The 25,591-nt window shown below is 36.9% G+C and overlaps 1 protein-coding gene across 4 annotated transcripts in view; it reads right to left on the reverse strand.

Annotated features, from left to right (window-relative positions):
* LOC124413328 (mitochondrial genome maintenance exonuclease 1-like) overlaps positions 1–5,051 on the reverse strand; it is a 32,556-nt gene extending 27,505 nt beyond the window's left edge. Inside the window, exons 1-3 of one of the 4 annotated variants that reach the window (XM_046893846.1) lie at positions 4,896–5,051; positions 3,990–4,725; positions 303–510 (exon numbers count right to left, since the gene is read on the reverse strand). In XM_046893846.1, coding sequence (XP_046749802.1) covers positions 303–510; positions 3,990–4,704 — 923 coding nt within the window. In that variant the 5' untranslated portion in view covers positions 4,705–4,725; positions 4,896–5,051. The other 3 variants (XM_046893843.1, XM_046893845.1, XM_046893844.1) reach the window with 3 other exon arrangements.
* Between the last annotated feature and the right edge of the window lie 20,540 nt (positions 5,052–25,591).

Here is a 25,591-nt window from a genome sequence, read left to right on the forward strand (position 1 = left end):
TAAGTTCTATGCAAAAATCACGTATAATTATTGGTTTGGCGGTAAATCACTGTTAAACAAAAAATTTTCAAAAAGTTTATTATTGTATTTACGTGGTTTATTTATAAAGTACTGTTCTGAAACTCATCCATCCCCTAAAAGAAACTGTCCCGAAGAGATATCGATAAGTATTATCCAGCCATGCGCAGTTGATTTTTAATTTTCAAGAGCTGGCTCCGATGAATAATTTCAGATTCTATTGTATAGTATCATACTAATCATTTCTTAGGAATATTTATTAATAATTGATAATATAATCTTACCTATACAATGCAACACAATCGACGACTCCTCTGTAGTGCAATTTGGGATGTATGGTGTGGCTTTCCAGCGCTGCAACTCCATGTACTTCTTTCAGAACCGGCTGCACACTCTGCCAAGATTTTTCGAGTACATCAGGAACATTAATTGGCTTTTGAGTGAGAAAATTGTGAATGATAGAATGAAATTGCCTCCCATAAGAAAGTGTTTCTGAAATAAGATAAACAATTTGAGGTCACAAAGTAACTGGCATGGTACAGTGTTCTGCAAGTTTATTACAAATGAAGTTTTAGCGAATATTGAAGAGTAAAATATGGAAGTAAATGAAATTTTGTAAGTCATATGAAACAATAACATGATAAAGTCATTGATAAAGGGATGTTTAAGTGCCGATGAAATGAACAAATCGTATTTTACTTCTTTTTTTATTTCTAGGGAAATGAAAATCAGGTTGAAGTTCATTATGTTATTATGACGGTACATCATCAGAAAAATCTGCAGGTTATTTTGCAGCATTAAGATTATCTGAATTCCAGTAAACTAAAGTAAAACAAACCATGCTCATATTCACCAAACTCGACTCCTTCAAAAATGTCCTGCACAGCAAAAGATTAGAATTTCTCTTCTAGCATTTTATGATGTTCAAATTTCAGAGAATTGATATAGAAGTATACATAAATCAGAACATCATAAAACGCTAGAAGAAAAATTCTAATCTTTTGCTGTGCAGAACATTTTTGAAGGAGTTGAATTTTGTAAATATTAGCAATGATTCCTTATAAGGAAAACATACGATTCGGATGACAATAGAGTACCATGACTTCAAAGTAAGTGAAAATCTGCTGTCAGTTCACCTTTAATCAGAAATTCCTGGTCCATACATGGCCAGTTTGGCTGGTGATTCAGCATCATAGTCTTCTTTTTGGAAAGCTCTGCATGCTTAGCCAACCTCGTTCATGCTTTTTGAGGTCAGGTCTCTGCGGTAGTGCAACAGTTCTGTTCTAGTTCCATTCACAAACTATAGCAGCGATCCCCAATTCGTTGATTCATGATATTCATCATTAACAAGATGCTGTTATAGCTATCGTTGAAAGTGCTGACAGCAATAGATATAAGTTGCAATTTGAATGATATCCGCATGGCTCGAACTTGTTTTTGGAACTTTTTAACAATGACGGAATTGATGCTTTTGTTAGTGTTTTGCGTGGAGCCTCCTTCACATCGCTCTAACAACTTATCTACACTAAGGTCCTCATAAATAGGTCAATGGCATCTTAGACGGTTTGAGGCAGCACATTCTTGTACATATATTCATCCAAAATTCTGATTGATTATGATATTTGCCAAGAGCACCATCAGTATTCTCCTGGAGGACAATTTTCATTTTGGGGCCTTTGGGCGGTCAAGCTATCGTGTTTGAATGTTGCCCAAATGGCTTTCTTCATTTTATGTTTGAATTGAGCGAACCTTCGAATAGTGGGACTATAATATACCATTACCTCTTTAATTAGCATATCGGTTAGCTTTCCTTTACCTCCGAGACCTTTATTTGCCTTTTTGATGGTACCAAGTCGTGTGCGCCTTCTTTTCTGCATTTGACCTATACTTTCCTTTTTATCACTCATTCTTCATAAGTTTGCATCGATAATTCCTTTATAAGTTTTCGAATTTGCGATGTGATTTTTGTAACAGACGTTATACTTCTCTATTGACCTCTAAAATATTTCTACTATACTATGGGCTTAAATTTTTTCAGTGGATCCTTCATGATTGATGAAACAACTTCTTCGTGATGTTCCTCCCATGCTTTGTATTCATCTGTACCAAAATTCTTACTCCAACAATCATCGATACACTGCAATGTAAAGAGTGTCCTTGTTTGCGTCAACTTATGTTATCAGAAACAGTTAAACAGATCTTTTCCCCTTATTATTGCTTATCGTTGTTCTCCCTTTACAGCATTTTCCATGGACGAATTTCATACACTTTCTGCAACAATGTGAATAGTAGGGTGGTCCTTGGACATGTAATTTTTTAATTTGAAGAGGCGCCCCTCTCAAATCGGTTCGAAATAATTAAAAAATAATTCCATAATTTTTTCAGGTTTTTATCCCAACTGTAATCCGTGCCTCAAGAGGGTGGATTTCGCCATTTGAAATACAGATGTTTTGGACACATTCTTAGCATATATTTAATCACAAGAGTAATAATGTTTAAAAAAATCTACAACTGTGAGGTTTTAGTCAGTATTAGTGCTAGTATTTGAGACAAAATTCACATCAACATACCAGGCAATCTAGACAAAATGCACTTACTCTAAATGGAAAAGAAAAGTCAGATTTCAAGGGTGTCTAATTCGTCTAGATTCCGTGGTATGATGATGTGAATTTTTTCTCAGATAGTAACACTAATGCCCAATAAAATTTCGCACTGACAGATTTTTTTGAAAAGTGTTCCGCTTCCAATAAAATATATGCTGACAATGTGTCCGAAACACGTGTATTGTGGTTGGAGTTGAGATCAAAGTCTGAGAAAATTAGAGAATTATTTTTCAATTATTTAAAATTAATTGGGGGGGTGCGCCGGTCGAAATTCAAAACTGATTGACAACAGTACCGTCAAAAGGGTGGTACATGGCTTTTGACAAATCTATGATGCGACAAAATTTCCCTCATGCTCCCAGGCTAATTCCCAACATTCAGAAAGTGAATATAATTCGTCTGTTTATCTCACAAATCTTCTTGTTGATGAGAGGACTAGAATAGACATGGTTCCCAGTAGTTACACAAACTCACTAATTTGAAACTGGGTCCGCATAGTTCGATTCTATGAAGTTTACATCACTGTTCCATTTTTTACAATCCATGACATTACTATTCACCAAAAAAAACAGTTATAAACTTTGATATCAGATACCTAAAATTCGCAATAAGCAGTGCATCGATGCTGACACCAACCTTCAATTTCTTTGCTGAATGGCTAGTACTCACCTTACCTTGTTTTGTTTCGTATCGATGTAGTAGATTTTTTGCTTTTTATATTTGTTGATCGACTCATTTGAGACTTGGTCTCCTTTTGAACCACATAAGCTAGATCATTCATTCAGTTTTTTCATTTTGTACGCAAAATTATAGTTTATAAGTAGTGATGCATGCTTGTAGATTGCTTGCCGGATACTGAAGGCTGCCTTCAATATTCGAAGTAACTGATTGCCCACTTGCAGCAGCTTGACCTTTCTACTGAAAAATACATCTAACTTGACAGTTTTTCAGATTTCATTACAAGTTATGGCTCAAATTGTTTATAACACTCAAAGGTTAATTAAAATTGAAAGAAAGAAAATGAAAAAGTTGAAAATTTTTGGTTATCCAGACCTTTAAAGCCTATTGGCTTAATACACCGGTACAATTGCAAATACTACCATTTTTCACAGTTTAACATGATTATGTGACTGTGGAGTGAAGAAAACTGTACAATACGAGTCGCTCACTTTATCAGCACTTTAACGTTCTCTGAAATAAAAAATATTGCAACATGCGCAATTTAACCTCTACACTGCTGGAACGTCTGAACTCCAGCAGTCTAAGGGTTAAGACAGACTTGAGACAACACTGTATGATTGCGATTCAAGAAATGACTCAACTATTGCGTACAAAAATGACTTGCTAATAATGCCAGTGCTATACTACCTTGTTGATGTTTTTCGAAGCCTTCTTCACCCATCAGAGTTATCATTCTTTTCTTCCACAATTCTAAATTCAATTTTGATTTCTCTGACATAGTTTTACTTAAAATTTTTGAAACACTTGGAATAACTATTGTTGTGGAATCATGATACACCGGTATAGAAACTACTTCCTTTGTATACACTCCCGCATCCTTACTTTCATTTAAATAAGAAAACCCAGTGATATTTTTTATTAATATCTCTGAAGGGAAGCCAAGCTGATTCTTTTCATGGACAACATGGCTAAGGTGTTCAACTTGTTCTGGGTTATTTTTTGCCCAAGATTTTTCAACTTCTGCAAGCACTAGCGCAGTTTCATCTATAGCTCCCTGTTTCCTTTCTGCATTCTTTGATGTTTCTTCAATCTTTATATTCCGAATTGCCAGTGGTTCACGATATACCTTTACTCTGAGTCCTGTTGCGCTATTCGCTTTCGCAAGCCAGAAAGCCTCGGAGTTCACTTGGGTCTCCGCTTCGGTCAGGGCTTCTTCGTTCTCGTGCTTTGCTCTGGCAATTCTTTGCTGCTTGGTTTTGAGAACCTTCCCGAATAGCTGCTTATTCTCCCTATAATACTGTATCATCCGCTGCGCTCGTGTTGTCTTCAATCGAAGTACCGATTGGAATACCTTGTGTGTACAAGTTAGGCATGGAACGACGAACATAACCATAACCTTCATTTTCCTGTGTTTCGTAACTTTCTGCAATATATTAGTCAATGGTTAGGTAGTGAGCATTGAAGAAAATGCTTATGAGGAAATATAATCAACGCGTACGTTTCACTAGATCTGAGTGTACTGTCATTGCTGCTCAATATATTGCATACAGGATATCAGTAATAACATTGTAACAGAAAAATGAAAATAGAGACCTCAGGTAAGTTTACGTGCTGCGCTTGTCTTCTTAACCTTCAATTTGACACTTGAACAATTGTTGATTACTCTGAGCTTCAGTCAACGCTCTGGGTCTGTGGTTCATGTCTACCGTGTGCAAGGTTGCCAAATAAATAATATCGCAAATCGCCAAAAAAAGGCGCACAGGTAGCCAAATTTCGCCAAGCTAGTATCGCTAATATCCGACCGCCCCACCACAATTTTTTCCGTTTCTATTTCATAACCTAACTAACCATACCTAACTTCAGTACGAGAATCTTGCGACTAACCTAAAAGTTACTAGATATTACCTACTTGCACACATCTAACTACTTCTCATTAATTGAAGGGATATACATACCTCAAAGGTCGCGAGATCCTCTTTACAGAACTTTAGTAATACTACAGCTATCGTTTGAACCGTTAAAAGTATTATTTAGCATTAATCAAGTCTACGAGAAACCCCTAAAATAAAAATACCAGGAGAGCAAAGACTAAACGCCGTATTATAGGCAATCGTGTCTAACACGAAGTAGTTCCGTCGGTAATGATACCGTAGACACAACCAGCATCGATACCTGACTGTATTACGCTTGCATCCAATAGTTATATCCAATGCTTAGGGGGCGTCCATTAATTACGTGAGGTATTTTTGAGAATTTTTTCACCCCCCTCCCCCCTTGCTAAGATGTTGTAAGATTTTTCTCGACCGCCTCTCCCCTTCCCCAATCTCACGTGAGAGTTTTCAAAATTTGTATTTTGGGTATAAAAGCGTTGAATTTATTTAAAAAAAAAACACACCCAATTTGCTTAATTATTTTTATTTAAGACTAGCAAAGACTAGTATTTGAGGATATTGCGGTAATCTTAAATCACAGTGATAAAATTAGCTTTTAATTTAACTTAACTTTCACGCAGTTTCACACCGTTTTCTGCTAAAAAAAAAATTACGTGATATTTGCCAAGACCCCCCCCCCCCTCTCCCCCAAGTGAGATTTAGTATGATTCGGCTCGATCCCCCCCCCCCCCCTCCCTGAACACCTCACGTAATTAATGGACGCTCCCTTACATACATGTGCAATATACACATATGGATACGTATGTACGCATTTTTTTTACAATATCAGAATATTAATACTTAGATATTATCAATTCGTATCTCAATATCTCAAAGTATCTAAATTAGAACATCATTGCTGATTGTTCAATTATTATCTTACTTGCGTTACTACTATAATATCATTATATTTTAATTATTACCATTATTCCACTATTATTACAATACCTAAGTATTTGGGAAATTATTACGCTTTTTCCCATATTAAATAGATACCACAAGCTAAACCTAAGTTGATAAAAGAAATTTGAATCTAAATAATATTATAGGCTTGTACTGCGGGTGAATCTAATTCATGCCATGTCGCACCACCGTCAAACTAAAGCTAGATTACACAAGCCAAATTCTCAGAGTCGGTACGCTGCACTGGCAACGTTGCGGAGCTTTGAGGGATATATTTAATCGTACATGAAAAAGCCTATCGGCCAATATTACGTTACCTTGAATATTAAATATTAAATACTAAGAATAAACCTTGAAGGTGAAGCAGCCCCGCAAAACATTGCTATTCATATATATTGCTATACACAATAGACCCCAAACACCTGTTCAATCTCACACACAATTACTAAATTTAGGCAATCCTTATAATAATCAACCACTTAGCTATTGCTTATCGAATATTAAGGACATTTGTAACTATAAAATAATTACGAGTCCTTACATGAAGCCACCAATGAAAACATCCAAAATTATTAAACATTATAAAACCGAACAAAGAAAGCTTTGGTAGCCAGCTAGAAGCTAGCTGGGCTACGCAAAGCAAACCATATAAGGTAACAACCAAGACGCTAATTAGGTCACCTTGATCGGAACAAATCACGGTCCGGCTACCCCCCAAAATCGTCGCAGGTGACTCAATGCAATAAATCTGTTACCCAAAAATTGTACAGGAGTATAGGAGATCTTGCCCTATATAAACGGGTTTAGTTAAAAGTATGAAAATGCTCAAAGTAACAGCAGTAAGCTTATTTGAAATAATGCTCTTGGGCGGAGCGACAGGGTAATAGTTACAAACTTATAAAAAATAATGCAATAAAGTAGCAGAGGAACCGGGTAACAAATTTAGGTGAAAAAATGCTCTCGGCTAGAGCGATAGAGTAACAATTACAACTTGTACAAAATTATTCTCTTTGAGTCCAATCTGCACCCGTTTATATAGGGCATGATCTCCTATGCTTCTGTACAATTTTGGGTGACAGATTTATTACATTAAGTCCCAAGCAAAGATTTTGGGGGTAGCTGGACCATGATTGGTTCCGATCAAGATGACCTAATTAGCTTCTCGGTTACTACCTTATATGGTATACCTTGTGTAGCCCGGCTAACTTCTAGCTTGCTACCAAAGCTACCTTTGTTAGGCTTGACAATATTTAATAATTTTGAATTTCGGTGTTTTCGCTGATGGCTTCATGTAAAGACTCGAAATTATCCTACAGTTAAAAATGTGCTTAATATTAGATAAGTAGTCAATTATTACATGGATTACCTAAACTTAGTAATTGTGTGAAAGGGTCGCACAAGTGTGCGAGATTAAAGAGGTGTTTGGGGTGTATCGTGTATAGCAATATGAATGGCAATGTTTTGTCGGGTTGCATCGCCTTTAAGGTTTATTCTTAAATTTTAATATTCAATATTTAATATTCAAGGTAACGTAGTATTGGCCAATAGGCTTTTTCATGGAATTCAGGGAATGTATCCCTCAAGGCTCCGCAACGTTGCCAGTGCAGCGCACCGATTCTGAGAATTTTACTTGCGTCACCTAGCTTTAGTTTGACGGTGATGCGATATGGCATGAACTAGATTCACGCTGTACAAGCGTTGAAGACTGATAGCCTTATGGGACTTTTCGGAACTGAATATGAACGAGAAAAATTCATCGTCCAGCGGCGCCCTCTGCGTCTACTCTGCACCCGCAACTCAAGTCGGTAGGCGGTCGGTACGCAAAGGTGACAAGCACTGATGTTACCATCGCTCACCGCGAGAGTCGAATATTATTATGCCTATGGAATGACGAACGAGAACGGACTGAAATTTTAATATAACCCCGTATGGACGCCGCATGCTTTTCACCTATGCAAATTCATTTGAGCCAAATTCAGCAATGATAATCCAACACCATCGGAGCGATAAAAATAATATTATCTAAGTAGATGCACAATAAACATACACCCGGTTTAAAAGAAATAGAGTTAGAAACCTTTTTTTGATGCAAATAATGGGAGAATGAGTCGATGAAGTTAATCAAAGGATAAAAATAAATGGTTGTTCCTATATGTACCTTTTGTAATTTGTGTACATATGTTTATTACATAACCCATACCGTTGACTGAATATATAGTCTTCAGTCAAGGCTAATAACTTCATTGCGGACGAAGATGCAGCTGACGTATAAAACTAATTTATTAACTTACGCTATATTTACGTGGTTTTTTTAAAATATAATTTGTTTGCAGCGGAAAACGCAGACCATTCTACACAAAAATACTACTTGTAAATATGTTTTCGAATAAGTGAAATTGGTAAATTATTATGAATAAAAGTTAGTGAAAATCATTCATTGACCAATTCGGTAGACAATTGCTAGTTGCATGTAGAAAGTCTGAGAGAAAGAAATTATAGCATTAATCCAATTGCTGGAACATGCAATCCAAGTATGCACAGACAAATGGTGACAATGATAAATAGTATTCAAATATATAAGGTTTTGCCGAAGTAGAGTAAAGCAATTGAACGTAATTTAATGTTCGTCAATCACTCTTTTCACTCGTAAAACTTTTTTGAAACGTCATATAAATTAATTACAATTTTAAATTGGACATGAAAAACTAAGGGCTAATATTACCTAGAGACGGTTTTTCCGGATTATTTATAATCGAATTCTCATCAATTATCGCCAATTACATACGGATGGTTTCATGCTCAACAGTTTATCGCTCGAATGAATGTGTCAAAAGTCGATGCAAAAAGTTTGGACACGTGCAGTCTTTGAATTACGATATCTCTGTCAAAAAAGGATAGAGAAAATGTCGTTAGACCTTTCGGAAGCTTCAAGAGTCTTCTACTTTCAACAAATCATTGACCTTGTCTAAGATAAGATTCCGACGTTAGCATATCACCAGCAATAGGTTGAAAATTGTGGTTCTCAATTTTGTCATTTTATTCTGTCGACCGTTACCGTAGGTAGAATTTGTTTCGTCGCCACTCGTTGGAGTATACATGGAAACCCAAATAAGAATCAGAGACTTGCCCTTGAAAATACTCATTTTTAAAATGATATTGATAATGAAAGGGTACGATCTTAGGATCGAATGAAGCCATCAGACAAAGCTCAATATTTAAAAGAAGAAAACAAAAATTAACACCATTTAGTTCATACCGATTTTACAGAAAAACACTGCGCATGTAAAATACTTGTCTCCTTCGGATGATATGTTCATATCGAATAACCGGGAAGCGCTCGAGTGCAAGTATGACGAAAATCTATTCAAAAACAAGGCATTTGGTCTCCGTTCAAAAGAAATTGAATCGGGCTGGTATAATATACCGCATAACTGTTCCTTTGTGCACACTCGGCCGCTCTCCCCAATCTGATACGCATGCGCTCGAGATGCGCCTCACAGAAAAGGCGAAGAGAGGCGTAGCACTCATCGCTGTGCCGCTCACCCCTTCACTCATAATCAGTCTGGCCCACGGTCTTACATACAGGTCTGGACACTCGTCGCAAAATCAAGTGGTGGGGGTAGGACGCTTATCGAAGCACTGGAGTAGTTCGTAATCCCGTCACTACTCGTCTCTGCGATCTATCCCCCTTCTCAAACCTAACCTCAAAATCGCCGTGTCGTATATTGTGCTCTGTTGTGCTCTGTTGTGCTCTCATACGTTGTGTCTTGTTTTAGTTGTGTTTTAAAATATAATTAAAATAAAGAAAGAAAAGATTTTTGAAAAATTGGCAAAAATGCCAAGACGGTGCGCGGTTCCTCATTGCAATACCGGCCCCAAAGCCGATAATGCAAAGGTGTCGTTCTTCCGGGTGCCTAATGACAATGTTTTGCACGAGAAATGGGAACACGTAATTCCAGGTGTCATAAAGTTGGAACGGACGCAAGTAATATGTGAAAAACATTTCAACGAAAGTGATATTGCTCATGAATGGATAAAGCGCGATTCAAGTGGACAGATCATTGCACAAGTAAGTTATTTATTTCAAGAAAAGATGATTCATTTTGTATTGTAAATCATGTATTTTTTTTATGTATAGGTAAAGTATCAGCGTGCACGTCTCAACGATTGCGCTGTACCATCGAAATTCGACTGTGATTCGGTGCAAAAAGAAAATGTCCCCTCGCATGAATACAGCAGATCCGCTGGACAAGGCTCTTCCGCTCTTCCGCTGACAGAACAAAGTGCCAACGTGTCAATTGGAGATCAACCGGGGGCCTACGTTGAGTCTGCTGCATTCATGAAACCGTCAGTGCAAGTCCTTAGCACTTTGTTCGAGGAGTTTCCTGAAACCCAAAGTAATTTCAATAATAAAGTAATAATATGCAAAAATGTACAATTAAATGTGAATTGGAATGTAAATATGTTTTTATTCTGTTTGCATTATAGATATCTCATCGTATGCAGCTTCGCCAGCTGTCGAAACACTGTCCTCGCTGAAGAACACTGATTCTCCAGAAGCAGATGTCTCCGCTTCTCAAATGCCTTTCGAGGTACTTTCACCCGGTGGCATCAGCGAACGTGAGTATGAGAATATACTGCTGTTTACATTAAAGTTATACAAAAGTGTACAATTAAGAACAGTAAAGTTATCTGTCTTATTTCTGTCCTTTTAAACTTACCGCTGTCTTTATTCTTTTTTTACAACTTATCTTTTTACTTGATGAATACTTACCATTATAAAAAAACTGCAGTGTCTGAAGGGGTTGTTCTGATTTTTTGTAGGCAAACAATTGACTATTTGTAGCCCCAAAATATGAACTTACCTTTTCATATGAATAATTTTTAATTTAATCGTTTCAGGAATTTGGCAAGACGGTGCGAAGGGTTGTATTGATCGAACGGTTCAATTACCGGAGTCGTGGAGTGTCACCGAGGTATCGACTTCGAAGGGAAAATGTATGATTTTCTCATACGCTGTGACGAAGCTCGAGAACGATGTGCATTGTCCTTTGACGGAGAGATACGTCACACTCGACGCCAACCGAAGCCTGAAATACTTCATTTATGGACGTCACGTCAAACAAAACGTGTTTAATTTCGATCCGTCTTTGAAAACGGTCGAAATGCTTCCGGATATATTGACGAGGTTCAGGAGGGCAACCATTTGCAACGGTTTGGGCGACATCAGCATGCATTTTATGCCTATCGGGGCGGCACATCCCAACTGCATGGGAAAATGGCGAAGTGAAGGCTGTCGTCTTGTATGCAAGAAAACGAGGTGTGATGCTTGCGCGAAAATGAGGAAAGTCGCATTACAACGGAGAGTACGGCAACAAAATCGTCTGACGATGCAACGGATTCGCGATGTTTCTAATCCCCTCGATCGAGTAAAGCTGATGGCAATGCGGATTAGAAATAGGCGTGAAAGGCGGCAAAAACTCCAAGCCCAGAGACGCGTGGATCAACTGATGTCGTCGCTGAAAGAACAAGCATCACAAATAGCTGCTACGAAAAGTACGACATTGGATGCGAAATGCGCTGAATTGAACGTCCCAGCCTCTCAAAAAACGGCCATTCACGAAATCATAAACCTTGAATACGTGCAAACAAATCAAATAATATAAAGAAGAAAAAAGCGTGCACATTTTGTTCCTTATTTCGACTTATGTTAATTTAAAAAACCTCGAACCCTTGCTAAAAAAATGGATATACTTACATATTCAATTTAATTACTTACAATTACCAATATACTTGCATATTTATTTTAATTGTTGTCAGTTGTTTCAACAACTGGCATACTCAGCTACCGTATTTATTGAAAAAAAAAAAAAAAAACAGGAACAAGTGAATTTGAACCCAAAATACCGGAGCGACACGCCAAGAACTTTACCACTGAGCCAAATTTGACTTGTTGGCTATGAAAACTCAAAATCGCTCATGTCAGTCGCGCCCGGATGGAGTCAGAGGGTTGGAATCGGAGAGTTGGGGTCAAAGGTTTTGTAAAATAAGCATTTGCGTTTTACTGGATGTTATAATAGTCTACAATAATATCATAAACGAGAAATATACGTTGAGGTGACAGAGATTGAAAAGCTAGCGCTGTCTCTATCTCACTTCCCCCACCCATCGGCATCGCGCCGGAGTTTAGATCGCAGCGATCACAGTGGACAATACATGAACTACACGTTTAGCATCAATAAGCGACCTACCTCCTCCACTGGAGTTCCCAGACCTGTATGTAAGACCGTGGTCTGGCCCCTGACGTGTAGTATTTTCGCCCAGTCGCTGCCTCAAACCACTCACTATACTTGGGCCGGCAAATGCATCGACTTGCAGCTCGTTACCCACTACCTGTACGTTTTTGACATAACTACATAATAAGACGTAACAGGGACGGGTTATTCTTTAGTTTCAAACTAGAAGTTACGGTCAACACCGTTCATTTTTAATTACTCTAATAAAATCAAAATCTTCGAAAAAAATTCCTACTTCGAGTTTTTGAATTAAAAAATTGAAAGTAATTGTGATAATACGAATTTGTCCATTGAAGAAGAAGATTTAATTTTCAATTGAATTTTATATAAGGAGGAGAACTGATTCATGATTCTATGTTCCGAATAAAGAGAATGAAAATAAATTCCTATTAGAATTTTTCCAAATAAAAAGTGAGAAATAATTCTGAAAAATAAAAATAATTCAATATCTTGGAGTACAAAAAAAATAATCATATCAAATTTTTTGAATCAAGAAATAAAAAACATCTCCAAATTGATACTTTGCTTCTACATTCAAGTAGGTACTGACTTGCCTATCAACGCTAATCTGTACTTTCTATGTGAAAACGATTTTTAGCCAGTAAAATTTAACAATTTACAAATCGATAAATTCATAATTCGATTTGTGTTTTAGGGGTAGTGAACTAGTTCCGACAAGCGGCTGTCGAACTCACGGGTTGAACTAAACCTCGAACTAGACGGACTCGTCACCTACGCCGTAATTACACGTCTCTACTCTCTAATTCTCCACGCAGGGAATGAGCGGTCAGAAAAATAAGTAGTATCAACGGACAAAACTACTTTAAATTGATATCAAGCACTGTTGAGTGTGGAATTCTCATTCGTAGAAAGTTGATTCGGACGATTGATAAATGTTGGAATCGATACTTCCAGAGTAATTAGAACTTAGAGAATAAAAGGAGTAGAACTCGATGAAGAAGAAGTTATAAATTGGATTGTCGGAGTATGGAATAAAAGCATATTTTTGACAGGTGGAATAGATCTACATACTTGTAGAGAACGTTGATGAAGATATATGTATATCTTCAGTCAGGAATTTATGCCCATTGTGTAAATACATACATTGTATGTAACGATATCGTGGTGTCAGCTGATGCGCCCGCCGGCACGACTTTACTGGGTGCAGGAGCTAATTACATAGTTTCAATTTCATTGCAAATTTTGGGCTATAGTTTTTGTCTTGCTTAACCCGTTTCCAAAATCATTTATTTGCACATTTAAACTCCTGAAAGTTAAGTCTTTCGAGATTTATCGAAATTTTAAACTGCATTAGTTTGTGTCGAGGTTTGAGTAATATCTAGGGTACAGGTTTCTGATGTTTCTCAGATTTTTCGGATAGCTCTACGAACAAAAATACGTCTCCGACATATCGATGGTAATAGCTAGCGTTGATAATTTTTCTCAAAGATGCAGAGCAAGGGATCATTGGACGCAGAAGACTTAAAGCTTTCAGAAGATTTTGCAACCAATCATCAACTTTTTTTGACATGTAAATCAAATTCCAAAGCCACGTATCTGTACTTTTTGGGTTGACACGCTTTTCACTTAACAATAATAAAAACTTATCACGCGCACTTGTAACTCTTAATATTCCAGAAAAAATATTTTCATATGAGAAGGAAGATTATGGTCTGTGACGAAGTGATCTTTATGTTCAATTATGAATACGTACAAACAAATTCTTGGGTTATGCTCTTGCTATACTACTTTCGATTACCGTTTTCGGTATTCTTCTTATTCTAGGCGCCTACAAACCTGGTATTTCCTTTTGAACAGCCTCTTCAACTTTTTCAACTTCACCTTTCAAACAGGTAACAATATAGTTAGATTTCACTTCTTGAAATCAAATAAATTTGCAACAGTGCAAGGTGTAACTATACTCGCTTCAACTTCCTTCGATGCGGAATAGCAGATCTCATCTATGAGTCACTTTTGGTTACGGTAGTACGTACAGCCGACAGGATAAAATTGACTTTACGGATAATGTTGCGTTGGAAATAGAATTTGATGATTTGAGAGTCACCGGATTACCCCCTTGAAAATCAGTTGATGAAAAACAACCGTTGATTTTTCAGTAATGTTATTTATGTAATTCTGAACATTTCAAAATTTTCCCTCTGAGGAAAAGATTTTTTCGCGTCTTTTTTTAGCATTTTATGAATTAATCAATATTTAGCATCTCAACAATTGAGAAAAAAAAGATGGTGTGATAAATACTTCAATACTATGCAGAAGGTAAAATAAATTTTTTCAGCTATTCTCCATATTATTTCCAAAAAGTTGTATTACTGAAAGGCAGTGTTAACATTTTTTTTAAATTTTCAATAAATACACAAGACTTTTGTTCTAGATTTCCGTTAGTTTGCAACGAACCTCATGGTAGATCCATTTTCATTATTCATTTTCATACTTGTTGAAGAACTTGCGTAATTTTTCTCAATTGAAACCTAATGAGCGCTTCTAAATTTTGGGAAAAACCCATAAAGTAGGTTCAGCCTTCGAGATATCTTCATAAAGCTTCTGGCAAAGAGAGAGAGAGTCTTTCAGAATTTTTTGGATGTTTTCAAAACTTGAAACATTGAATTTGTTCAATTCACAATTTTAGAAGTGCACAACAAAGCCAAAAAATTCTTCGTAAGGACATTCTTGAAACGATTGGAATTAAAAATGACGTAGTGTCAAATATTTTTATCTCAAAGTTGACTTCCTAAAAAAACTTAGAAAAAGTAAATTGAACATCTTAGAGATGCCACTGTCGCTTATAAAATATTTGATATATTCAGGTACATACATATAAACGATACTCGTTCATGTAAGATTGACTTTTATTTCTCCGTTGTATAATTCCGGCGTACATATTTCTCGTACAGGACTTTCTCAACTTAACAATTTCACGATGACGACGCGACGGTATGTTACCAACGTTTTGCACCTGATAGTTGTTGATTATGAAGAACTTCTTTTACCGGCCTGGTCAGTTACTTGGTCGATAATACGTGAAACTACTAATACCCCCGGGCCCACCCAGGCCCGCTGAACTGTTACAAAAAATAACCCAGGGTTATAAGGCTTTATATATCCTCAGTCAACGGTACAAGCTTATAATATTATTTAGATTCGAATTTGTTTCATTAACTTAGGTTTACCTTATGGTATCTCTTTAATATGGGAATAAGCGTAATAATTTAGATATTGTATTAAGATATTATAATGTAAAAGAAATGCATATATATGTATCCATATGTGAATATTGCACGTGTATGTAAGCATTGGATACAAATATTGGATGCAAGCGTAATATAGTCGGGTATAGATGCTCGTTGTGTCTACGGTATCATTACCGCCGGAACTACTTCGTACTAGACATGGCTGCCTACAATACGGCGTTTAGTCTGTGCTTTCTTTGTAACATCCGACCGGAACGTCCGTATGTTTTATTGCTTATGACTATTCCCTAACATTAGTACCAACTAACCAAAACTCCAAATGTGAGAACCCTGTAAGTAAGTCATTCAAGGAAACTGCCTAACCATCCGAATGCCCCTAGATGAGGTATAACGACAATTATCATTAATCAGGAGTCTAGAAACCGTATTACAGGATTCTCACATTACAGGAGACTATGATATTATTATTTTATTATTGCAATTTACTAATACTATTATATCCAAATACTATACAATACCTAGTTGCAAACACGGAGTTTAGAGCCACATTATAGGCAACCTATGCTACACCCTACAGTACGGGAGATAGATAAAACTATAACACAAAAGATATATAATCAATATAATATAAAATTAATAACATTACAGAAATAAACTATAAAGGCCAGGGACTGCGATACCTCTAAAAACGTAAATACAAATTATCCATCATGAATTATAGAATCCTATCTGAAAGGTCGTATTGTAGGCAACGCGCCCAAACTTTGGAGGTAACGTAGACCTCTATTGCAGGACCGTACAGAACGCCACCTGAAGAGTGTATCAGTAACATAATAACAAAACCACCGAAGGTAACCTAACTCACGGGATGATTCTGTAGGGTGAAGCAATCAAAAGGCAACCTAGGAAAATAATGATGAATAGACTATTATTAGAGCTGTACGAGAGCGAGACGATACGAGATTTTACTCGGCTCTCGATCTCGATCTCGCGAGAAGCTGAAAATGAGACTCTCGTCTCGATCTCGAAGCAAGAAACTCTCGTCTCCAATCGAGACTCTCGAAAATCTTTCTTTTTTCTACAATAAACAAAATAATTTTGTTACATTCGTCTTTTTTTGTTTCTTTTCTCTTTTATCGATATAAAAGCACGAGCACTTTAAGATTACAGCTTTCACTTTTGAGTACTCCACTATTTGGGTACTATACTACACTATCTAGTAATGCATTGAGACAGTCAACAATCGCACGATATAGGTACCATAATGGCTTCTTCGGTTTCCGTTGAGAGACTCTTTTCGGTCCGCGGTCTGGTGATGTCTCTGAAGAGAACATCACTGCACAACGATTCTCTGAGAGCATTAACTTGTTTGAACGGATGGATAAAAAGTTCACTCCACACAAATTTGCGATCCTGATTTCTAGTTTTCTGTATAATGATGAGTTCTATTAAGATTTCTGTAAATTAATAATAAATTATTTTTCATTGAATTTTAATTGTATAAATTATTTTGTAATGGTAGATGTATTGTCGAGGTAATCCTAGAAAATTTTCGAGAACTCTCGTCGAGATCGGTATCTCGCCCAACCCTCTCTTGATCTCGTGATCGAGATTCACATGTGACTGTCGTTTCGATATCGTCTCGACTCTCGTCTGCGAGACGAGTCGATATCGAGAGTTCTCTCGAACTCTCGTGAAGCTCTAATTATCACTAAAATTTGCTAGTCTAGCAAATTATCATTTCCGTTCATCCCCAGATACGGCAAGCCCCTCATTTGTCTAATTTCTTGCTTTTCTAGTAATGTCTATTTATTCCTGCACTACACATTACTTAAAATGATATCGCGTGTTGTTTCTGAAGCAATCATAGTGTGTTCAATAATCGCATCGTAGGCAATCTGCATCAGTCCACTAAATTTTTTCGCACATTTTATTCCCGTACAGATCATTCGCATACCAAAATCAAATCTTTATATAACGCTAAGACGTAAAAAATTTGCACTAATTATTGCAAAGCTGTAAGTCACAATATAGCATGTTACCACTTAGCAGAAAGACGGCTTTTTGAGTGCCGAAAAACATATGATATTTTCGCGATGATCAAAGATGACATTTTTGAGAGAATCTTCTGAAATTGACATTTTACAGTTTTCCTCCTCGATTTCATAGAATTCCCACTGAATCACAGTTCACCAGAAACAAGTTTAAAGCTCATGCAATTCTGCACTCTTGGATTTCCTGATAGTATCGGAATTATCATGTTTAAAGTATTTTTTATTAACTGTGAATTAACAATTTTTGGAACCAGTAACATGAAGTGCTTGGTTGCGACTTGTCACTTTAAGAACCGCAAAGGATTTTAGTTATTATTTTTTTAAGGCATAAGTAATGTAAAATATGTTAAAAGTTCGTCTCTGTAGCATATACAACCTTTACAGGCATTTTATACCATCTCTATTTAATCTCGTATAAAATTCAACGAGCTGCGTTTCAGTTTATACCTAGGTGCTTTAAAAGGTACGAAAATACCCTAAACAAGGGTCACTTGTATGCCTCCTGACCTGGTAATCAACTTGTGGCAATTATATTTGAAGCATCTGTCTATAAGCTTACTGCATTTATTTTCTCGAGACGGAGATAAATATTCTACCTCAAAATGTAGAAAACAAAAAATAATGATAATGCAATTTCGATCATTTGCGTATCATTTTTTGCGTTCTGCTCAAGCATACGTGGAAGGAGCTTGTAACAAATTTTGAAAATAGAACCCCATATTACTATAAAGGTAACTGCGGCTGATGTAGACCCAAAGAGATCGGAGGTCAAGAGGCTAGAGACTCTTCGAACAAGGGTCGGCTATGGGCCGAACTCATTATTCACATTTCCCGATGCGGGAAATAACCCTTTGGAATATTAAACCTACGAGCACGTAGGTTTGTATGTCTGGCACTATTTGACACGACGGTGGAGTGGTAAAGCGTTTTAAATTTTTTACAAGCTTTACGTACTTCTGAGGGCGGAGAATACTTGGAATTTTAATTTCTCTCGTTCACTCGTCTGTGTTTGATAATTTTTTTCGGTTTTAATTTCCACGCCCTTAGTTCTTGATTCTATATGTACTCTCTCTTCTCACTCTGTCTCTCTCTGTATCTCTCTCTCTCTCTCAGTCTCCCTCTCCGCTCTCCTCTACCGTCCTTTTCCTTTTTATGCGTAGTAACTTGTCCGTTTCGTTCGGTTCCAGTCCTATTCCTTGACGTTACTGCCGCGCTTTACTGCATTTTTATGGGTGCACGCCCTCGATTAGGACAAGAAACCAAGGGGTCCTAACGCCTCTCATGTCATTCTAACGAACGGGAAATTCAGGTTCCGGCAACCCTCCGACCCTGATGAGCTAACACTGCGATGAAACAAAGAAAAAAACGAGCGATTAAGTTGTGTCAATTAACGGATCAACTTCTGTTATAGGTGGCCTACTTATTTCAATGCTGAAAATTGAACTGTCTCCTATTTTTCTAACATATTTTACAAGTGATGTGTAGAAATCATAGATACCCGTGCTACAGTTGCCGAAAAGAAAGATATCCCGAAAATTGCATCCTCATTTTGTAACGATATTATGTGAAGTGAAGAAAAGGTGATTTAAATTTAGGCGCTTTGAGCAAATACTAAACGGTTCAAAGCGTTTCATATAATATTGTAAACGCTTGACTCCAGGTATCGCAAACATCAATATCACCTTTCCGGTAGAATAAATGTAATAACTCTCTCTCTCTCTCTCTCTCTCTCTCTCTCTCTCTCTCTCTCTTTCTCTTTCTCTTTCACTTTCTCTCTCTGTCACTCTAAGGGAAGACTCCGAAGTGAGTAGTCAGCCTAAATTCATCGTATTAAGTTTAAACCTTTTCATTTCGGCGATGTTTTAAATGTAACAACGTAAATTAGACTTGTTAAATAGTATTTAAAAATCAGACTTGTATATCTCTTGATTTTGGAAAACTCAACAAATCTTCGAATTTGGAAATCTTCACTGGTATTACAATCAATAACTTGGTCACGACAATTATTGATTTAGTTCACAGAAATCACAAGAAACAATCTCATCTACGGAGCCGCTGAGTCACACCTTATTCCTGAAGTTATACCGAGCTAACAATAAGTCACTTTAATGAACGAATTTTAGGTGCATTGGGCCAATATTCGGTCAATCGTCATTCTGATTACTTTGACATGGTCGTATTATGTTATACCTTTATTGTATAAATTTAAGCTTTGCTGCAATTTAAAGTTAATAATTTCTAGTCACTTGTTTAATTTAGAATTCAGATAGTTAGCAAGCTTACTTTAATAATCAAATAACTGTTGTCACGAGCCAGGTCGTATTGTGTTATATCATTATTGTAAAACTTTCAGCTTTGCTTTAATTTAGCGTTGATAACTTCCAGTCACTAGTTCGATTTATAATGCTGATGACCAAAAAACTTACTCCAATAATTAAATAATCGTTATCAAGAGGCGTATTTTGAATATGGTATGATTGTAGGTGTAAGATTCTTTTTACTTTAAATTTTGCTCGACTCCGTCTGTTTACAAAAACTTTCGTTTATCTTTCTGATGTTCTTAGAATAAACATATTGTTATAACTTTTATGTTAAAATACAAAGGTTCTCCGATTATAAGTAAACGAAGTGAAACACCAGAAAATATAATGGTCAAATTATGTGTTAAAGAGAAATAGAACTGTTCAAGTTAACGTCTAGAACAAGACTGTTTTTACAATAATGCTGGTTGACGCAGCAACCTTATTCTTTTTTATAAAATATAAGAAGTCTTTCATGTCTGTCATCTGTGATGACTACTAGATTATTTAATAGGGAGGTAAAACGGGTGATTTTATCCTTTGTAACAATATATATATCTATATTAGAACATTTGTCGTATAATTTATATTTAACCATTTGATGTCCCTGCATTTATTTAAATTGAATAAGTTAGATTTAAGATTTGTATTGCGAAAGGTCACCCCGGTAAGTAACGATATTTAGTATCAATCTCAAGAATGAGCAGGGCAGTGTGGCAGTTGTGTACAACGAAAATACCTTGAAGAAAAAAGTCATGATTAAATAATATTTTGAGAAAAGAAATATTTTAGAGATGATCAGAACTGATCGGCGCATCACTCGGGTTATGTAAAACGTTGTACGCATATGTGTTCCTAGTTATTTTTACGCACGATTGCATAGTAGAGTGCTTATTAGATTTGTCGTAGCAAAAAACATCGCTTCGTCCCTTAGAAACACTTCTCTTCGAGTGGGAAACAAATTTCGTCACACACGCAGTTGTTATGTAGCATTTGGTAATGCGTAATGTGTGCATGCGCATCAAATGAATTATGGGAGGAAAATTAATTATTTTATAAGGTTATGACATAATTTTATTTAATACTTCCCGACTTTCGTTTATCGAATGGTTGCCTGCATTCAAAATTTCGAAAAACTCATATTCTTACAATTATAGACGAAATTTCACATAATTTGGCAGGCAACTATTTGTTTTCATTGAAACATATGTGAAAATAAACAGTTCTTAATTTTTTATTTAACTACGATTTATTTAGATGTAATGAAGTAAAATACCTTTTAGTTGATTCTTTGATTTTTTTATCTTATACGCCAGTTTTCTCAACTATCTTTTATCACTTGAAAATATTGTAAGTAATCTATTTTGGCATAGTTTTCCTTGTCCCACATAACACCAAATAAACTAAACGGAGCCCTTGTTGGTAGCTATGTGCAAACTTTTTTTTTCATACGGCTAGCTTCGTGAAAAATTAGCCCCAGCTGTTTTATACGAATCTAACGTTTATACAATCAGTTAAACATTATTTAAACATCCAAAAATCCAACTCCCGGTTTTCAAGTAGTATACTCTTCATTATACTTATATCTACTATCTATACCTGCATGTATGCGATGAAACATGTTTATAGATCGAAAAAGAAAGTTCGGGTCCCCGAAAGATTTAGGGGGATATCCAGTGGCGCGTATAACTTTGTAGCGAAAGATGGGGTCCAGAAACGAGTCTCGTGGGCTGGTAGACGAGGTCGAAGGTCTGCAACGATGGAGACGTTTTACGATTAGTACAACCCGTGGACCAAGGGTCAGCACGTAATCCGGGTTTTAGCTGGGCTTGCTAGTCGCATTCGGCCTCGCTAATGGAGGGTTAAGCCAGTTGATCCGCGAGACAAGTTCAACGCCTGTTGCAAGAAAATCAAGGATTCGGCCACGCCACCTTGGCCGTTACGCTCTAGTTTTCGACGCAGGATGTATAATTACTCAAGTTCGACGTGAACAGGCTGCGGCACTAAGCTTGACATCAGATGAGCGCTGGTAATTTTTATTGACAATTTTTATCGATTCACCAGCTTTTGTACTTCAGCACAATGTGAATAGTCGGCGACGCTTAGGTACAGTTTATCTATTCGATTTAATCACACCCTCCGCAAGGGTTCTTGGGTAATTTTAAATTGTCAATACCATACTAATAATATTGAGTTCAACTCTTGATATACTATAATAATGTACTGGAAGTAAATACAATGCTTTCAGATGCGAATTTATTTTCGCATTCACGTTTTTTTCGTTACGTAGGATGCGACTAAACCAGATGGACACACTGTACCTTGTAGGTCTACGCGATCAATCGAAAGACGATTAATTAAAATGGCCAATCAGTCGATTATTGATAAAATGATTATGTAGTTTTCGAACCGTTATATTTTCTTCGTGGTTTGTTTAATCAAAAAAACAAAAACGCACATGACTTGATTATTTTGGGTTTCTCTGGTTATTTATGAGCATATACAATTTTTTCAATCAAGGACTCCATTATTTCTATTTACATTTACTCCACTAGATTTTCAGTTCTTACATGCTTTTCCAAAAGATAGACCCGACAAATGAACATCACCAGTCATGTTTAAATAGCGTGGACGTTGTTCGCCACTCATAATAATATTCACTTAGTCGTAATGTAACTTTTCCCGGTCGACCAATTTTCCGTGGAAATTGCACCATGACGATAAGAAGAGAAATTTGCGACTCGCTTGTCTCTTCGGATGCGGTCTTAGAAGTGGATCGACGAGGCAGCTTCCTGCCACCTGCAGTGGACTATAGCTGGTTTCCTTATCTCCGCGATTATTTCGGGACGTTAACAATTGGAAAGGTTTGGCGTCCGACTTCCTCGGAGTTCCTGCGGCTAGCGACCCTCTGCAACGCGTCACCCTCAGGAACCCAGCAGCAAAGGTCTAAATAGGTCGATTGGTGATAAATTAGATCTGCAGGTTCCGTTCAGCTCCGAGTTATCCTTTCCTCTCCTCCGTCGTCTATTCCGTCCCGTCTCCTACCACCCTTCCTCTCCGTCTCTTTATCTTTTGGATAATCTTTTGGCGCATAAATCCTGCAGCCCCTTCTCCATGGCAGTCGCCGCTGGTAATGGCTAACCCGGCGAAACACCCTAGAAAACAAATTAAATACGAATTTAAGCCCTGTGGATATCGATTTCCCAGTTTTTATCTCGTTCTGTCGGAAGATTGGTTAGTCTACTGAATTTGGCATAGCTTTCAGCTAACATTCCAAACTTTTATATTTTGAATTCAAAACGTGGCCCAAAATTACCTGAATTTTTAACACTCGGAAAATTTAATAGAATTACACTCATCTTCAAAGAAAGCTTACTGCTTTTTCTCAGTTTGGTTATTGTCGCACTTTGGATTTTTATTTTCTGACAAAGAATTCTCGAATGAATGGTGAAACCCTGTGTAAACCGAAGACTAATAATGAATTAACAAAAGGTGAGTATTTTTGAATCCACGAACGCGGTTATCCATTATTTTTAAACTCTCATATCTAGAAGAATCACAAAATACAATTTCAGTTAATTAGCCATCATTTAAAAAATGGCCAAGTCATTATTTACCATTTTGAACGTTATCAGCCATGGGAAATAATGGAAGGATTTGGAAAGTTGTAAATTAATTGATGTATTTCAGATTGAATTCACGAGAATTAACAGTCACTTACAAAAATATGCATTCCGTTCCAAAGTTCTGATGCAGTCAACATCTTTTAATCAAATATGGTTATTATTTAGAGAGATGGCGATAGATACTGGTTCATTGACTGTGAATCCGCGAATTAGTGATAGAGGACAGGAGTGAACAAAAATATATATATTCCTTATTTGCGCACGCGATACGAACCGTATAACGTGTCGCTAGAGAACAGAAAGACAAATGAAACTAACGAGTGCGAGATAATACTTTCACTTGGACTGTTACATTGCTACTTTGCTAAAATAATTGTGATCTGGAAAATTCCATACCATATCAGAAATGCAATTTTCAGTTTCCGACCAGATTCCAATAGAAATCAATTAGATCATCTGTCCGTACTTTGATGCGTATGGTGAAAAAATGGTTCAAACGGAAAGTTAGTACGCAAAAAGTTGCAAAAATTGCTTGTTATCTAACACATGTCCTCCATGTTCACACTCCATATGTGAAGATTTTCCTGTAAATGATATTTGAAGATTGGTCGAGGGCTGATAATCCGTTATTATGTGGAAACCTTTCTGTGTTGCCACACGGTCGGTGTTAGCTTACCATCTCGATCTCGGGTCCAGGATGGCCAGGTAATCTTAAAGAATTTCGAGGTTTTTCACGAAGCGGCGTAAGGCGTGGGCGACGTGGGCTGTCGCGGCCTCACAGTCCGAGGGGCCTCGCACCTCCGAAGTTTAATGCAGCTTTTTTCAAATCATGAAAAATATCTTGCTAAGGTCATTACAAGCCCTGAGGACGATGTACATATCGCTCTACAGATCGATATTTCAATACATATCAATGAGGGAGGAGAAGACGCTCGAAGATGGACTCCCGCCCGTTTTAGCTGTTGACACGTCCCACGTGACCTGCTGGCCCAATTAGCAATTGCACGGGATGAGGCGAGAGTCACGTGACAGCAGCAAGCGGAAAATCGGCCGGGATCGCCAGGATCATCGCTCGACCCGTGCACTGCACACTCTACGTTTAGTGTATCTTCTAATCAGACGTGCCACATCAAGCCTCTCTTTGCTATTTCCGGTTCTGCCGTCTAATCAGTTCTTTTCTTACTTCGCTTCCATGCTCACTTATACTTTCTGTTCCTGCTTCTCTTCTACTTGTTTCCTACATTTTCTACTGTTTTTGTAAGTGAGGTTTTCTTTTGTTATTTCTGTGCAACCACGAAGTATCGTTTCCAGTTGTATACTTATAACTGGGAATCAGTGAATTTTTTCATGATTCCAATTAAGAGAGTATTGCTTCGCTTACGCTTGATCAGAAAATCTTTGATTGCTTTGTTTGTTGTAAATTCAACAATTTCTTGTTCGCTGTGGTGAATAGTAAACTATTAGCTTAGCGTATATAAGCTTACATGTACAAAGAAATTCATTCATTCAATATACAAAGAAATTACATGTACAAAAAAGATTACAGTCTGTCCAAATTAAAAATCTATTGTAGCAAAAGGAATTAATATGCATCTCCATTTATTTCACTGTACGACAGACTACATTCGAAAATGTCGCACGTGAACTTTAAATTCCGTAGTCAGATTTCGAATTTCCTAAGCCTGAGTTCTAAAATCACCACGACGAATTTTAGTCGTACTTGATAGCATGTCACACGTACCGTATTTAAAAAGTTTCTCAACAGTTTTTGGTAATTCTCTAATTTTCTTCCGAATCTACTAAAGTTGTACGCGTATAAATTTCATACAAAATACTCAACAGTATCAGATCTCAGCAAAGCCCAAAGAATTACTATGTTAATTTTGGAATAAGTAACTAAATTTTCAATTTCAGACAATTACACTGTAAACTTACTGATTATCTAATAATTAATTTGACCATTGCAAGCG

This window comes from Diprion similis, chromosome 12 (genome assembly GCF_021155765.1).
Source record: "Diprion similis isolate iyDipSimi1 chromosome 12, iyDipSimi1.1, whole genome shotgun sequence".
In the NCBI taxonomy this organism is placed as follows: Eukaryota; Metazoa; Arthropoda; class Insecta; order Hymenoptera; family Diprionidae; genus Diprion; species Diprion similis.